The sequence below is a fragment of the Tetrao urogallus genome, assembly GCF_951394365.1.
Source record: "Tetrao urogallus genome assembly, chromosome: 1".
NCBI classification, from domain to species: Eukaryota; Metazoa; Chordata; class Aves; order Galliformes; family Phasianidae; genus Tetrao; species Tetrao urogallus.
The window spans coordinates 14,205,424-14,223,906 of record NC_136813.1 but is presented as its reverse complement, the minus strand read 5'-3'; the positions used below and the strand labels follow the sequence as shown (position 1 = coordinate 14,223,906).

At 40.8% G+C, this 18,483-nt stretch overlaps 1 protein-coding gene across 1 annotated transcript in view; it reads left to right on the top strand.

Moving 5' to 3' along the window:
- PDGFD (platelet derived growth factor D) overlaps positions 1-16,755 on the top strand; it is a gene marked incomplete at both ends in the record, with an annotated part of 135,884 nt that extends 119,129 nt beyond the window's left edge. Inside the window, 2 exons of the mRNA XM_079546064.1 lie at positions 2,692-2,906; positions 16,621-16,755. Of these exons, the coding sequence (XP_079402190.1) occupies positions 2,692-2,906; positions 16,621-16,755 (350 nt within the window). The remainder of the gene's footprint in view (positions 1-2,691; positions 2,907-16,620) is intronic.
- Between the last annotated feature and the right edge of the window lie 1,728 nt (positions 16,756-18,483).

Sequence of the window (18,483 nt, the reverse complement as noted above, 5' to 3'; positions counted from 1 at the left end):
GGAAGGACCCTCATCCTGGTCCTTTAAATGCTTTCCCTCTCTGCCAGTCTCATTACAAAGACTCATTCCTGTGCTGATAACAACAGCTGTGACAATAGGTATCAGCTCAGTGTAGAATTAAGAACTGTTGAGCCTGAGGGGAAATTTTGTTCAGTCCTCTGGACATCTCCACCTGCACAGAGATGCCACTTGATGCCACCTGGGTCTGGGCCCTCCCTAATGACCAGCTCTTGCCAGAAGCCTAGCTTGTTTTATCATCCCAAGAGGAGGCATGATGATCAACGCAGAATTAAAGTTCTGAGCATTTGTGCTAACTCAGTCTAGAGCTGCACCATCCACAAATGCCATCTGTGTCCAGAGGCAGCCTCCCCCAGCAGGATCCTGCTTGTATCGGCATCTCTGCCTCTGGACTGCTGCAGTGCAGATAGTGGAGGCTGTGAGCTTTCGTCTCAAGAAATCCAGTTAATCTTGAAGGCAGAATATTTTCTGCTCTCTTTTTTCCTTTGGTTACTTTTTCTGTGTCAATCACCTGAAACAAATATGAGGCAGATAAATACTACCTTGCTTTATCAGTAACCAAAGCTGAGCTGGCAGAGATCCTGATGAGAATGTTTAGACGAGTGGGAAACACCTCCCTGTGAGGATTACCCTTATAAGCTGCAGTGCGAAGGGGTGGCTTTGAAGAATGATAGTGGAGAACAAAATATCAGCCGTTAAAACAAAAAAATCAATATTCTCTGGTCTTCTAAGTCCTGACTGTAGACATTTGGGACGTATTTTTCTTGCAGTGAAGGCATGTACCAGCAGCCCCATTGATTTTGTGCTTGTATCAGGAGGATGATCTATACCTCTTCTGGAGAGATGCAAGATCGCTGGACATAACCACTGAGATTTCACAGCAAGATGTATCACGATTGCTATAAAATCACAATTTATCTGCAAAATTCCCTTTGACTGAGATAACATATTGCCAGGAAAGTGAAGCTGCTATGATTTTGTATAACAGTGCTCATGACGTTTATGCACCATTGCCTCTTGCATATCCGCTGTGAACCAATGAGTACCTCAAGTCCAGAATGTAAAGGTGCATGATATTTACAAATCACAGCTTTTTCCATAATTTACTCCATGACAAGGACTGAGTCACAGATGGAATGAAGAGTTGCAGTGCTTCTGTCGTTTTCTGGAGGTTTTCACATTTGTAGCACAGCACAGACATAGGTGTGCTCAGTACCAAAGGGGACGCTGAGCTATTCAACGTGCCCATGAAAATCTGTGTGCTAGCTCAGTTCTCATTTGAACAATTCCTGCTTCATTTCAAAGTGCCCATTAACAAATACGCTTTAGGATGAGAGGGGTTTATTGTTTGTCTCCTATGCCCTCCAATCATGTTACATTATTTCTCTTTTTCCAGCTTAATTTATCTTTTCAGTGCAACTTGTCTCATTTTTTAAAAAGTTCATGAAGTTAATGATTTGGTATTGAGAAACAATGTTTATGATTCCCATTTTTCTTGAAATTTAGAGATTTTGATTTAAAAAAAGATGAATTCTCCAGCTTTTAATCTTCATGAGTTCAAAATGCATTTTAATTTTATTTCTGGTTTTTAGTTTCAATCTGAAGGATCTCACTTTTTAACATAGGTTCCCATATCCTCCAATCTTGAAAGAATCAGTAAGATTTTAAACATTTAGCTAGTGGACAGGATCCTACGGAAAAGAAGAAAGTAAAAAAGAATGGAAAGATAAATCAGGAAACTTATAGAAATAAAATTAATTGAGTGTGTTTCTTTTAACTGTGTCACCATTGTGGAAAATGAATTTATAGAAGGTTTTTTGTGTTGTTTTTTTTTAATTTTATTTTAGCTTTGCAAGATGAAGCTAGAAACAGCACTAAAACTCACAGTGGATAGTCTATAAGTTATTTTTATGGTTGGCTTTACTGCTTGTTTGCATGACGCATCTCACGGAAATAACAGGCATTCAAACATCTACCAGCCACTGGCGTTCAATGAAGCTCATTAGTTTTAATTGTATTTATTTGTATGCCTATTATAGTAGCACTTAAAAGCTAAAATTAATATTGCTTAGATTGATTTAGGCATCTAAAAGTGAGGTATCTAGACTCTATCCATGACCAACTCAGACAATTGAGGATAGCAAGGAGTGCCACCTGTCTTAGAGGCCCTTCTGAGGAAGGATGGATCTCTCTACAAAGGTGTTTATCTGCAGGTCACTGGAAGAGTCTCCTGTTAAGTGTTTGCCCTTTGTTTGCCTGCCGGTAGGCAAAACATCATGCCCAGAATAAAAATAACTTCAGGTAAATAGAGTATAATCAGGAAAGAGAGGGGCAGAGGTGGAATCTGTCACCCAGCAGGTCAGTGACACAGCAAGTAAAATAACTGGCCTTGAGCTTTCAGGTCCGTGTTTTATTACAAGCTCTCTCATCACCTTTATAGTCTGTGCGAGCCCTGCATTTGGGAGTCACTGTGGGCAGGATGAGAGCCAGAATGGCCACCTGTAATGATTTAAAATGGGTGGGTTTATGCTTACTTGTTCAGTAATCACTGCTGTACTTCATGTATTTCCCAACCAGGAGCACATTGCTGTGTTACCAGCTGCCCAGGGAGCAGTTTGAACTGGGAAAACGTCCCATTTAGACCTTGCTAATGAAGCCCCTTTTGCATTCCAGTTGACCTGGACAGGTTGAATGATGATGTGAAGCGCTACAGCTGCACTCCGAGAAACTACTCTGTCAATTTAAGGGAAGAACTGAAGCTGACAAATGCCGTTTTCTTCCCTCGCTGCCTCCTTGTCCAGCGCTGTGGAGGAAATTGTGGCTGTGGGACTTCAAATTGGAAATCCTGCACATGCGTGTCTGGGAAAACAGTGAAAAAATATCATGAGGTACTTTTTCTCTTTCCTTCAGTACTTTGTTTTGTTTATTTATTTGCTTATGTGAATTCTGAAGGCTTTTCTCAGATCTGCATGTGGTGCTGTGTTAATTATCATGTTGCATCTGCATTGTGAAGCTGGGCAAAAACTTACTGACAGGCAGAGATGCTGTTGTCTGGGAGAGGCCAGGACGTTTCAATGAATGCCCACCATGATCAGTGTCCTTCCTGAGGAAAGAGATCTGCCTGGACTTCCAGACAGCATGTAGCCCAGAAATGGAGCCTAGACTTAGTCCTAACATTGTTTTTCTTGTCTGTATTGGATCCCTGTTCAGTACCTCATGGAGCACATTCACATCCTCTACTGCAACAGGGGTGGAACTACAAAGGATGCCAACAATCCCATGGGGATTTGGACATTTGGAGGTGGTGACAGAGCAGGGGGAGAGGAGGTTTATATGTGCTAGGAAGGGATGTTAACATACATTTATGGGTAAGTTAATTTAGAAGTTGGAGATCACTTCTGCCACCTCTCTGCATGGATGCTACCATATAATCCCAGTTAGTTAGGCTTATCTTGGACCAATTTTCTTGATGAAGGACTGATTCAGTCATATACCGGTGAAAGTACTCTTTTAGTAACAGAGAAATCTGTTCCCTGACGTATTTGACTGTGCTTTCTCTTGGTTTATGCAGTGTCTCTTAAACTTATGGTCGCAGTAGGAAATGAAAATTAAGTTGTTTCTAAACTCTCTTCCCAGATTTATTGCCTGTAGGAAAGTTGAATCTTTCAGCTTTAGTTTTATTTTTTTTCCACTCAGCATTTTTTTAATGCAAATTCTGGATGAGAAAAATGTCCATGATATTTATTTGTAGCATTCAGAAAAAGCAAGTTCCCTTTGTTGGGGAGAACAAGGAAAATTTTTTTGCCTCTGAATCAGCATTTTTAAAACCAGACATAAACAGTGTTCACCAAAGAGAACACATCTAGGAAGTTTACTTGGTGTGAGACTGTCAGTGACTGAAAGCAAGTACCCATATGCCACGCTGACTTAGTTTCAAACACACAACTCTTTTAAGAGCCTCAGTTGCTACTTAAGTCTCAAGTTAAGGTGAACTTTACGGATGTGGGCATGGGCAACCCTGCCCATGGTAGGAGGATTGTAACTAGATGATCTTTAAGGTCCCCTCCAACCTAAGTCATTCTATGATTCTATGATTCTGTGATTCCATGACTTTTAATCTAGAGGTGATGTGTGCTCATAAAGGCTTTAACTTGAAGAAACAGGCTGAACTATCTGGAGACTGTTCAGGAACAGACCTTTTGCCTCACTGAACACTCTGATTATTTTCTGAGTAAGAGATTTTTCTTACCATCAGCTGCACTGTATGGCATACTTCACATCAACTGGGTCTAGAGAATAATTAATATTTTATCTAATTTTAAGCAAGATGCAGGGGATGACCCTGGTAATTACAGAGCAAAAAGCCTTATCTCAATGGGAGAAAAGTGAATTGGAAAAAAATATATATAAGTATAAAACACCTACATGACTGCAAGCTGATAAAATGAAGCTAGAATGTTTTGCATACAAATGAATATTCATGCAGCATCACAGCATTATACAGCAATGCTGAAAGGCCTGGCACCTCCTTCAGGGAGCTGACTGTCTACCAGACACGATCAGTCATGGATTAGTTAAAGAGCAAAGAGGTGGAAGAGATGAGCAGTTTGCTACATGGGAAGTGATATCTGTGGGTGCTCCCGGCATGGGGATTAAGCATTATTTCATGTATGATCAATCTGGAAGGGGGTGAACTGAGAGTGGCAAGAATGACAGATAATGCAGGAGATAAAGTACTTTCACAGCATGGAAGGCTGCAAGGGTTTACAGCAGACCTGTGAAACTACTTATAAATGCTATTTAGAAAAGCAGCAAGCATTGGGACAAGCAGTCTTGACTATTTATTTATATACCACTGTATGTGAAAGGAAAGGAGGGGGAAATGGGGAATGGAAGCTGGACTAAAGGTCAAGTGGTGAAGAGGTTCCGAGAAACATTTGTTTGTTACAGAGATGGTGATAAAAAAAAAACAAGTGACAATATTCTGCAGAAACAGATGTGAACAGAATAGCACAGCAAGCATTTACTATTGCTCAGATAAACAGGTGGGGTACTTGTATGGATTTTGACTGTTGGTGCTTAGAAATATGCAGGCAGGTGCAGAAAGGATAAATAGAAGCTCAGACCATAATCAGTGGAGACACAGCAGATGATACATAACAGAACTATTTTTAAAGAAAATGGCTCAAAAGTTTTGGATCCTTTCATTTAGAAAAACACTGTCAGTAAGAGAAGGCACAATGAAAGATACAAAGTAGAGAATACTGCCTACAGGACATTCAGATCTTCTCCAAATAATTTTCTCCTTAGAAAAAGACCAAATACAGTCTGAGGAGTACTGAAAGGGAACTAATTTAAAATTATAAAAAGGAATTTAATTTTTTTTGCAAGGTAAATCTGTGTGGAATTTCATTACTTAAATATAAGACTGAAGAATTCAAATTCAGAGCAATTCTAAGAGAATTAGAAGTAAAATATAAATTGAGAATCTTGTGTCAGGCCAACTACTGAATCACAGAATCACAGAATAGGAGGGGTTGGAAGGGACCTCTAGAAATCATCCAACCCACTGCTAAAGCAGGTTCCCTACAGTAGGTCACACAGGGAAGTATCCAAATGGACTTGAATATCTCCAGAGAAGGAGATCAACAGACTCTCTGGGCAGCCTGTTCCTGTGCTCCGTCATAGTAAAGAAGTTCTTCCTTTTGCTGGAATAGAACTTCCTGCATCCCCATTTCTGCCTGTTGTCCCTTGTGCTACTGTTGCTCGCCATCAAAAAGAGTCCATCCCCATCGACTTGACTCCCACACTTAGGATGTTTATAAACAGTGACGTGATTCCCTTTCAGCCTTCTCTTCTCCGAAGAGATCTCAGCATTTCCTCATACAGGAGATGCTCCAGGCCATTTATCACATTTGTTGCCCTCCCCTGGTCTCTTTCTAAGATCCCTGTCTTTTTTGAACTGGGGAGCCCCGGACTGTATTCCAGACATGACCTCACCAAGGCAAAGTAGACAGAAAACTGAGCAGCCAGAAAAAAGTTTGGGTGTAAACATGCTGTCAACTAGTTATTTTTCATTGTGTCTTTGGGAACATTGATACTGGAACACTAAAATACCACACTAATCGGGTATTGGTCAGAATTGGAATGTCACAGCATATTAAATTAATCACTATATTCTGGAAATTCAATATTCAGATTAACACATTACTGCTAATTCATTATGCTGCTCCTTTGTTCTCTTTGTTCTGAAAACTGTATGAATTTAAGGCAAAGTTTCAGCTTTAGCATTACATCGCTTCTGAAAGTTTGAAATTAAATTTAATCCCTTAGGGATGAATTAACAGCTCACTGAGCAGATATTTAGCCAAGCGGCTGCCATTAATGTGAGTGGAAGTCATGCAGATAAATTCATGTATGACATGCTAAAGATGTGTCCATTAATTTTATTTCAAAATACTTTACACTTTATTATCATTATTATTATTATTATTGGCTTCACACAGGCAGTCAGTTTTATTCTTTATTTGTCTCAACATTTAATTCTAATTCCACATAATCATCTAGCAGTAAATGTACAGAGGAGGAGCTTCTCGACACATCAGCTTTAGGACCATGTACGTCCCCCTCTCCTCAGCTCTTGTGAGGCCCCATCTGCAGCACTACGTCCAGGCCTGGGGCCACCAGTACAGGAAGGATGTGGAGCTCTTGGAGAGTGTGCAGAGGAGGGCCACTAAGATGATAGGAGGGCTGGAGCACCTCTCCTGTGAGGAAGGGTTGAGGGAACTGAGCTTGTTTAGCTTGCAAAAGAGAAGGCAGTGTGACCTTCCAGAACTTGAAGAGAACATATAAACAGGGGAGGGAACAGCTGTTTACGAGAGTGGATAGTGATAGGACAAGGAGGAATGGTTTTAAACTGAGACAGGGGAGGTTTGGGTTAGATATTAGGAGGAAGTTTTTCACTCAGAGGGTGGTGACGCACCGGAACAGGTTGCCCAAGGAGGCTGTGGATGCCCCATCCCTGGAGGCATTCAAGGCCAGGCTGGATGTGGCTCTGGGCAGCCTGGTCTGGTGGTTGGTGACCCTGCACATAGCAGGGGGTTGAAACTGGATGATCATTGTGGTCCTTTTGAACCCAGGCCATTTTATGATTCTGTGATTCTATGCTTTATTCTTTATGAAGGCGATTTGAAACCCACTAACCTTAATCAAAAAGCCTTTCACTGCATGACAAAGGACAGAGTTTTATGCATTATGAAGTCCCCAGAGCCAAAACCTTTTCCTTCTGCTCCAGGACAAGGTTAACCAGGTTCAAATGCAAGTCTCAAATTACTTTGATTCAGTTGCAAAGACACGGAAGTATAAGACGGCAGAGCAAAGGACGTGTCTGCAGCAATTAAAAGCAAATCATGTAGAATCCAGATTTCTTTTTTTTGCCAGATGAAATTTGCCTAAATGCTTCATCTGTCAAGCTCCTGGACCCGCTGTAGCTACACATCCTACACATGAATGTATTTGACCTCAATGGTAAAAACTGGAAAACATGTATAAGTTGTCTAACATTTCTGAGCTACCCCATACTCCACAACCAACATCCTGCAGTACCACAGCAGCTGCTGTGCTGAGGTACATGCTGGCACCTCTGGATGCACCAGTGTCATGTGCTCATTCTGAGAAAGGCTTACAGTCCAGAGAGATTTCAAGGTTACCTTCTTATGCTCTTGATGTTTTCCAGTTTTTGTTCAAAGCCTTATAACTGTGCTCATCAATAAGGTCTCTTAGCATCCCCACTTTACTTCTGAGAACTAATAGCAATCACTTTTCCCCAAGCTGCTACTGCTGCAGACAGTACTTGAACAGACCGTGCAGCTCTTTCCTATCATGTTCAATTGTAAGAAATAATGCAACGACAGGGAGAAAATGAGAATGCCCCCAACAAGTGGCAACTTCATTGCCCTGAGAAATGCTAATAATAAGATATTGGGTTGTTGGTTTTTTTTTGAAACTTGGAATTCTGCCATAACTTAACCAGAACACTCAGCAATTTCCAGAAATAAAAAGGTTCAAAGCTTGAGTAAACAGCTAGTTTTATGGGTGTGTTTTCTTTTGCAGGAGTCTTGCGATACTCTGTGGTTTTTCACTGCTTCTGGTTTTGCTTGAGACCAGAGCTCATGGACACTCAGGGCTTACCACATGGTGTCACGAACCCTGCAAACTAAACAGGCCTAGTGCTGGCAGTGTCTCAAAATGCCTCTCCCTGACAGCCTGCCAGAAGTGATGCTAAGTTATGGTGCAGGGCTCTGTGCAAAGACAAAGTGATTCATGGAAATGAATGTGGCACCCCTTAATCAAATGCTCACATCTAACTTGCTAAAGGGGAGCTGAAATGAAAGGATGATTCCCCTTGCAGTACATTTCTTTGGAAGTGCCTGGGACTGCCTTTTAAGGAGTGAGGGAATTTGAACCTTGAGGTAACCCTGCCCAGAGAGGCCAGGACTTTGTGCAGCAAGATCTGCAGCTGTGCCATCCAGCCAGTGTGCTCATCCCTTGGAGAAACAAGAAATCGGTTTCCCCATCTCATTGCTGTAACTGATAAGATGTGAAATGAGTTTCCGTGAGGAATAAACGCTCTTAAGGTAGCAACCAGTATTTGTCACAGTGCATAAACCTCCACCAACAACGTATTCTGCAGCACAGCTAAGAGGCACATAAGGAAAAATAAAGTGGTGAAAGCTGATTGCATCTCCCTTACCTACTTAATTTCTCAACAGTAAAGACTGATGCATTTTTCACTGTGTATATGCTGCTTTGTTTTTCTGCTTTTTTTGCATCGTTATACCTCCATTCAAGCCTCATGTTAAGTGGAGCTTCAAAGGACGTACGTGCAACAATTCTTAACCACGAGGTTTAAATTAGTACTCATGTTGCAAGTTGGTAACATCTTGCTGCCCTGCAAAGGGATGGCAGAGGAGAAATAAGTCCGTTGTCAACAAAGAGTGTTGTTGGGTAGGAAGGAACAGGGGAGAAAGTAAAAAGGTGGTATGCGACTTGACTGAGGCAGAGAAGCTGCTGCAATGGTGTTAAGAACTGAAGCAATTGCGATTTTGTGTTGTCTGTGCTTTTTACTTTTCGTCTTCCTTTTTTTTTTTTTCTTTTTCCACAGGGAGGTAAACCTTAAGCAAAACCTTAAGCAAATCTTAAGGAGGCACTTAATGAGAGCAGGCAATAATTCTTATACGTCTTTACAGAGAGAAACATTAAATAACTACACGAAAATGACTCAACAAAGGAAATTGAGTGATTAAAAAGAGCTAGCATCATCAGACCGATGTGCAAGGAATATGGTTTGATTGTTGCATGTCCCAGAGTGATTGTAGATGTACAAAGAAGACAGAAAGGTTGTTATGGCAATAAAGGCGCAGAATTAACCTGACAAGAGATAATGCTTAGAAATATTATACAAGAAACTGCAAATACAAGGAAACAGAATGAGCCAGAAGTGACTGCTAGATTACTTGATGAACAGTGAGATCAAAGAGAGAATATTTTTGTACTAGATTAAAATGAAAGTTCTTGGGATGGTATCTGGAAGTTAAGCTAATGAGACAGCTGTGATACAGGTCTGGACAAAGAGAGTTGGGGAACAGGGAACACCTGTATCTGGTCAGTGACAAGCAAGGGTAGAGCCATAACACTTGAGCAGATGACAAAAAGTGAGGCTCCTGTTGCTATCTAGTATGTCAAAAATACTGTAGTTTTGGTAAGCATTTCAAATTCTTTACTTTTAAACCAAATAATTTTTAAGAGCAGTGATTCCACGGTAATAACCCCTTAGTTTGAATGCTACCACTGATGATCAAATGGAACGTTTTTATTTTCTTCCTGATATCCTGCAATTATGCCTGGTAAAAAAGAACACAACTTTAGGTCTCTGTTGTTATTTTAGGCTACAGTCCTACTGGAATAAAGGTCCTTATGCTAAATTATGTACCACATTCCCATGATGCTTGGTTTCTTATGCTAACGGCACAGCTAAACTATTTGTGACCTTTGGATGAGATAACTTTGAAAACTTGCTGAGTAAGATTTTACTCTGTATCAGAACTTGAATCTGTGTTGAATGTTTTGTGCTTTTGATGTGTTCTCTTTCATGAACCTCAGAGAAATATAATTTGGCTTGCATGCTAGAATGATAGTATTTTTAGATGAGCAAAAGGAGATTAGATCATGCTGAATAGCTGTAAGTTAAAATAAGCTCTGCAAAGTACAAATTTCACTGAAATATTCATCTCAAATTGGATCCAGAGTTGCTCTCCATCATTTTTCTATGGAATATACAGCCAACCAAGTATTTGGTAAACTATAGTCATGGTTTTGATAAATTTTGGTCTTCCTAGCCTCATCAGGAAAAAAAAAAAACAGTTTTGAGTGAGATTTTTATTGGTGTTTAAACTATTGATCAAGAATTTAACAAAGAATATTAACTGGAGTTGGTATTAACAAATGCATAGGTTGCTCTGAAAAGAATGCCTCTTATTTATTTCCATTCAAACTACAACTGATACAAAAAGCACAATAACACTATTTGATAGAGCAAATTCTCATCTATAAAACACTTTCTCAGAATGGTCACCACCATTATGTATGCATTTTAGCCAGTGATGAACAAGAGCCTGCATACTGCATTCATAAAAATCTGTACCAGTGGAGGTCAGCGCTGCAATGCATTGGTCAAGAGTTGATAGTTTGTATGGGTTCCAGGAAATCTAGGATTGCCACTTTCCTATCCTAAAAGACAGTGGACATCACTTGGACATCACAGCCCCAGTAAGGGCGGTGTCTTAAGCCTTTTCTTCCGATATATTCATATATCACCACTCCACACACTGTCGTTTTGACTCCTGCTCGTAGTGGAGACAGCACATCTTGTTACTGGTGACAGTGTGATCCAGGAAATTGTCACCTGAAGCCTCATATTGGTTCAGTAGGTACTGACAAATGTGCACGTGGTGTTCTTCCTGTTCCTCTGTGAGCATTTGTGGGCACAAGCTTTGTGATATTCCGACTTTACTACAATTGTTTCCAGTGCATTGAAGCCAATATGCAACTCTGTAACAGTTCCCTGGTTGTAATCTGCTGATTTGTGTGGATGAGCTGGCTGAGATGCTCTTCAAGGAATTCCATTCCACACCTTTGCTTCATATGCACTTCCTTGTCAGACACCATTCTGTCAGACTGTCCCTCTGCTGCCATCTGTCATGAAGCAACAACATATAATGGAATATTGGTGGGAAGGTTCAACCTCTACTGCTGTGCCACCAACATCCTCCTCTGACATCGCTGGCCCACATAATAAAATAGGAGGCATTACTTTTGGAGCAGTCTATGTACTAATACATAAAGTAAACAATAGTAAACAATTGTAAGTTAAAAATTTTTCATTTTCATACATTTACTATGGTCTGAATTCTCTATTACTCCTTGCTTTTTATTAGAATGGAAATCACCCAGAACGGACTGCCATAGCTAAATGTTGTTTGACTTCAGAGGTAAATGATATATATAGCAAGGAGGGAGTGGTTTTCCCCATATGGCTCTGCCCACCTAAAGCTGGGAGTCAGCTGTTGGGCTTCCTTCCTAGCTAACAGAGCAAGCCTAACACCCACTTCCAGAAGCGGGTGGTACAGGTGAATCATCTTCTGAAGCTTTCTCTGTTGATGCTTCTACTGAAGAAGTGCTGGGTATGCATCAGGGCGAACACACTATCTCTAGATGGACCTTTCCTAGCAGTCATCACTGCCCTGCCTTTCTCAGCCCCTGAACTTGCCCTGCTGATCCTGAAATCAAGTTAAGAAGTGCTTTTATATATCTGCTGTGGTTGGAGGAGGGAACTTCCTTTGCTCCACAGGCTGCTGGAAAGCACTCTGCTGTCCCCAGAGCAAGCCCTGATCTTGTATTGTATACCTACTAAAACACAACTGTTCTGTGATGTCCTCAAACTGAGACTGTAAATCCCTCAGGTTCTTGGTGGGCTGTCCAAGTGATGGGGCAGTTTGTCTTGAACAGGTGTTGTCTAATTCCAGACTGAAGTTATCTGGCTTCAGCTTCCAGAAGCTGTTTTTGGGTGATGGCTTTGCTCTTCAGTTAAAAGAATCCAAATTCAGTGCTTTATCAGCAGGCAAGATTCCTGTCATGGAAAACTGTGTAAACATTTTATTTCCTTCCCCACCAGTCCCAAGGAAGTTGCCACATTCACCTGGCCTCAAAGCCTCTCCAGTGTTCAGGCCCATTTACAAAAAGTACTGTCCAGCATGTTGGCACACTCCTATGGATTTACCTGAATGAGGAATGTTACAAGGCCCCGACACTTTTCATTTTATTACCCATAAACACCAAATCCATTTCAGATATTAAGTCCTATGTCTTGCTTTTATTATTTTTTTTATATGTTACAGAGCTTTATGTCCATAACTAACTCAGTGTTTGAAGAGTGCTGTATGTCTGTAGTTACATGTTCTTTGTGAAGAACAGCTGGGGCACGACAGTTTGGTTAACAATCACAGACATTGCTCCTTTAATTTGAAAACTGCAAAATTATTCTTCTTTTCACTCACACAAAATAAATCTTTTGAATGTTCCAGTCCTTCCCCATATCCTTATTTTCTTATAGCAGAAATTCTACTGACCTTATCAAAAAGGGAGCAATAAAGTGTCCTAAACAAAATTTCTTTGAACTGTTTTCATTAACCCTGTAGTTCCTCACCTTAAAGAAACTGACCATGTAATGAATAAACAGCGGCTATTTTCAGAAGAAAGGATTTTCTTTCAACTACTGTGGTCACAAGAAATGGCCTTACTTCCTGATTCTTTTCAATTCTCTGTATTTAGCTGAAACTAAAACTATTAGATGGAAGCTAGACTGAAAGCTTTGAACATCAGTTCTGTGATCAGCTATTAAAGCAGTCCAATTTCAGCTGTGTTCAAACACTGCTTTCCTGTCTTGTCTGAGGAAGTGCCTGCCAATTCATTTTTCTACTCTTATCAGCAAAGCCCATATACTGTGCTCATGTTTCTTAATATAAAACACAGGGAAAATCCCCAAGCTGCCAGGAGGTGTGATGGCTTAAATACAGACCGAATCTTTGTTCTCATCCCGTTGCATACTTTCATTTGCTCTCAGTTGATAAAAGCAGATCTTCCTACCCATGATCTTGCAAAGTTTTTCAGATTTTGATGAAAGGCTTCCTTAAGTAAAGAATTTTATCATGGATGGAGCTTCAGTAGCTGTACTTCATTTCAAAAGTATGTTTTCTTAAATAATAAAAAAAAATGTTTGAAGATGCAGTCTATTTTCAGCCCTTTAATAATCTTATAAGCTTGACTGAGTTCTCTTCCTTTCTGTTTGAATGACAGTGTGGTACTGTGGGTTGTTCTGTTGTCCATTGGGCTTCACTGCCTATATTGAGGCAGTCAAAGTTCAAAATCGATTCCGATCCACTATCATTCTGTTGCTTTCTCCCCTCTCCCCCCCTTTTTTAATTGCATGTCTCTGCATTTCATAGAATCATAGAATCACAAGGTTGGAAACAACCTATAAGATCATCCAGTCCAACCGTCTCCTCATCACCATTGCCACCACAAGCACTAAGCCATATCTCGCAGCTCCTCATCCAGATGCCTCTTGAACACTGCCAGGGACGGCGACTCCACCACCTCCCTGGGCAGCCATTCCAGTGCCTGACCACTCTCTGAGAGAAAAAGTTCTTCCTTATGTCTAATCTAAACCTCCTCTGGTACAACTTGCAGCCATTACCCCGTGTCCTGCTCATTGCCTGGGAGAAGAGACCAAATCCCTCTTCACCACAGCCTCCCTTCAGGAAGTTGTACAGTGCAATGAGGTCTCCCCTGAGCCTCCTCTTCTCCAGACTGAACAATCCCAGCTCCCTCAGCCGCTCCTCATAAGACTTGTGCTCCAGACCCCTCACCAGTTTTGTTGCCCTTCTCTGGACATGCTCCAGGACCTCAACATCTTTCCTGTAGCGAGAAGCCCAAAACTGAACACAGTACTTGAGGTGTGGCCTCACCAGTGCTTAGTAGAGGGGGAACAGTGGAAAGCATTTACATCTTCCCAACAGGTTAAAATGCCATCTGTGTACCTTTCTTAGGTACAGTCCTTCCTCAGTATTACACAGATGGAATGTGAATTTTGTCACACAAGGGAGGATGAAATAATACGGTGTTCAATGCTTATGTCTTTTGTTACAACCCATGGCCTTCCTATCCTTCAGGCATTAACAGTGAAGAACAAATAGTCTTATCTTGAAGACTTCACACCTGCATCTCCCTTCCCCACCAATTCTGCCAGGCATTCATGGTTAACGTTAGGCATGTCATTCATATTTAGTTTTTGGGAAATCCTAATTCTGCTGAAGCTGCCAAAGCTGCAAATGTTTTGTAAATCTGCTACTCAGCCTCTGATTCCCTCTCTTTCCCCAGAGTACCTTAACTCTTGCATGATGTTTTAAGGTCGAATAACAGAACGTACTTTGTACTAAAAGGAGGTTAATAACTGAGCGACAATATGAGGCCTGTTATCCAGTGCTGAAGATGTGGGTGTTTCTGTGGTTGTGACACTCATGTGACTTGAGTGGTCCCACTCCCCACATGACCAGTGGCTTTGGCATGTCATAAACAAGACAGACTTCTCTCCATCTTGTGAGCAGACAAAACCAGTGTTTTGATGATCAGTTCCTTTGCCAAGCACATCCTCACAACAGTCTGGCAAGAGGTGAGGTGTGTTGGTTCTAGTACCTCACTATTGTTTGGTTTCTGACATGACATGCTTGAGGCTGCAGAGTATAGAATCTGCTCATCTTCTTGCAGGCACCTTTCCTCATCCTGCTTTCCATCAGTAAGTAAGTGATTTCAAAAAGAAAAGGACCAGATAATGCCTCCGATAGTTCTACTGATCTGTCACAGAGCCGTGAGGAAATAGTTCCACAGTCTCTGCCTGCAGAGGTTTGACAATGATGCCTATCTTTTTGTGCAGTGTGTTGTGAGATTTAGGAAGACAAGTGCTATGGGACAGTTAAAGTGTTCTTATTCTGAACTCAGCTTGGGTACTTAATCAAAATGTACACTTAAGTTTCAGAGCTGTAATTTGAAATTACAACCTCTTCTGCTAAACTACCATAAGCATTTCAGCAACAAGCTAATGAAACAAAACGAGAGTATTCCCTTCCCCTGGCTTGCACCACCAGGGGATGGGAATGGGGATGTAAGCTCTTGCACGGATACCCCGAATCAAACAGCAGGCTCACTTAAGCATGCCCCTGCAAACTTCCGTGCTGCTCAGCCTTTACCAGTATGTTCACATACATACACTATCACAGAAGATGAGATAGGACTCAACATTGTAGCTGTTTTCTACATATCCACACTATTTTCATGAAATCAGTTTCATACAGTAATTTGGGTTGGAAGGCATCTTTAGAGGTCATCTAGCTCCATCTCCCATTCAAAGCAGGGAATTTCAAAGTTAGATGAGGCTGCCCAAGGTTTTGTGCTATTAACTTTGACAATCTACAGGGCTTCCACAACCTCTCAGGGCAACCTGCTCTAGTGTTTAACCACTCTCACATTATTTATTTCCCTACACTCAAATAGGATTTCATTTGTTGCATCTTGTATATGTTCCCCCTTTTCTTTATAACCTTTGACTCTCTCTTTGAGTCTTGCAGTTATCTTGCCTATATGTTTTGGTGAGGTGGTGGTTTTTTTTGGCTTTTTTTCAGAAGTCCCTTCTACTATGTACATTTCCCTAAGATCTTATTCTTGCTTTGGTTTGTTGTTTCCTTTCACATTATTCACAGTGATTTTTAAGAGACTTTTCCAAGTAAGGCACGCATTTTTAACAGAAGCCAATAACAGTCAGATTCTGGAGAAACTCGTTGATACCTAGGTACAAATTTTGTGCAAGCTCCACTCTTTTTCTGCCTCTTAACAGGCATTTCAGTTTTGGACCAATTCTAAAGATGCGCTTCAGAGATCTCAAATTGCATTAAAAAATCTTTGCTTGTTCTTTAGAGCAGAAATATGCATGAAAGATGGGTTGGAACAATTCAAATATTTGTGGGACTGGAAAGACAAGCCAAAGGAAACATGCCTGATAATCAGCATGCAAAGGAACTGCTCTGGACATAGTTAGGGAACTGCATGATACAAAGATCCTGAGGTAGGAAATAATCCAATCTGTCAAAGCTCTAGGACAGACAATGCAGCAGGTTGTCACAGAGAGAAAAGAAGAAGTTGGAAGTGTAACAAAAATGTGTTTTGATGGGTAGAAAGTAAAATCGAAGCTCCAAGATAGAATCCAAGCACCCTCCCTTCCATAACGGGAAATAAAGAACAAAACACCACAGTACAGATGTGTTGCCAGGACAGACTTCCTAAAGGTTGTCTTGTGAACCTGCAGGTGGGTGTGGATCCATGGGCAGAGGTGTATGTGCGAGCTGCAGATGAGGCTGGAACTTCCCCAACATTCTCCTCTTCAGATCTCTTACCAGTGTTTTTTAATTGATGCATTCCTCTTCATTTTCCCAGGTGCTGAAATTTGTCCCTGAGGCTGAGCATCCCCGAAAGAAAGGCAAAGCAAGAAAGAACATGGCTTTAGTAGATATACAGTTGGATCATCATGATCGTTGTGATTGTATCTGCAGTTCAAGACCACCCCGATAAAAAAAAAAATAAAAAAAAAAAAAGGAAAGAAAAAACATAAGACCCACTAATTGCAGCTTACCAGACATTTACTTTTAAGCAGGATTGCTCTGAGGACCTTTAGTCACTAATCATTTGAACTTTGCTACTAGCCTGCCTTTGCAATTAGAAGAAATGATTGCTGTGTTTCAGCATAGCTGGGCTGATTAGTGCCATGGCAGCTAAAGAGGCATATCATACATTTATGTATCAGCATCCAGGAATTATGCTCACTATAGCTAGAGTCTGAGGGTTGAAATTTTTCAAAGGTCACTTACAGTTTTTAGGTGCACAAGGCCCACAGAAGTTGTGTAAGCTGGCAATGAAAGAGCATTTGTTGTGTTTCTGCAAATATCTCACCATTTCCTATGCTCAAATTCTGCTGCCATTTCTACCTGTGAAACTCTCCTGTCAGTAGAATTTTGTGGGTATAAATGAAAGGAGAATTTGAGCTCATGCAATTGTAAAATGGTTAATCCAGATCTGAAAATGAACTTGCCAGCATCACCTCTCAGAAGAGTGCTGTGCAATGAGAAAAATCCTTTATTACATGAAATAAAACACCAGGAGAGTCAAATCTCACTATCTGTCCTCAAGCAGATCTTGTGACAAAATTAGTAAATGCTTTGCATAAGCTGGGACACTGGTGGTGGTTGGGGGTACAGGGGCACCTTTGCCACAGTAACTCTACAGGAACCATCATTCATATCCTTCTGCAAGCATGGTGAGATGGGGCCCTTCAGGTCCTCTGTGGGCTGGGGCTGGTTCTGATCTGTGCCCAGTCCCCTCCTTGCCATAGCTGGAGAAGTGCCATGTCTCCCTAAGCAGGCAATGAAGATAGGGCACTTGTTTGTTGAAAATATTGATTCATGTTGTAGTTGTGTTACTGGGAAACTAAACTGTGCTTGAGATTTAATTATCGTTACTTGGTTTGGGGTTCGTTTGTTTGTTTGTTTTAAATATGGATTATTATAACTTTGTCATATATCCATTAATCTTAGTTATCTGAGGCTTGTTGTTTCACTTCAGTTATGTGTATTTCCATGGTTAAACTGTTAACAATGAATTTCTTTTAGATTGCATTTTGTTGAGGCATATTAACTCATTAAGCAATGTGTGTCTGTCATGGAAAGTGTGCATCATTTATTAACGAGCACAAGAATATTATAAACACCACCTCAGAATAAAATAAGCACTGTAAAAGCTACGACATAACTTCCTATGCCTTTTTAAATATTATGCAAGTGCTCTCCATGAGAAAGGAAAAAACATCCTTCAAGCCAGCTTTAAGGCTATAAAATGCTGCTCCAGAAGCTGTTCAGAGTAAAACACAGGCAGATTGAAGTTTATGGAAGAACTGGAGTTTTTATCATGAATGTAGCAGAAAGAATGGGGTGGCATGTTTAATGGTTGAGGTTTTATGTTTAACAGCAGACACAGACTGCAGCAGTTCATCTTGTTCGTGTTGCCTCTTGGGTTTCTGCCTCTCTGAAAGAGCCAAGTAGTTTGACATTAGTGGAAACTGGCATGTGCTATAGTATAATACTGAGATTCTTTAAGCCAGTATGTTTTAGTAATATATGGTTTTGTTATAGAAGTGCAGTAATGTTCTAACAGCCTCTTTATCAGCTCAAGTATTTTATAAGTGCTCTTTTATAATTTTAACACAACTTTACTGAAACGTCCCTTAGAAATGCTGTGTTGCTTTCT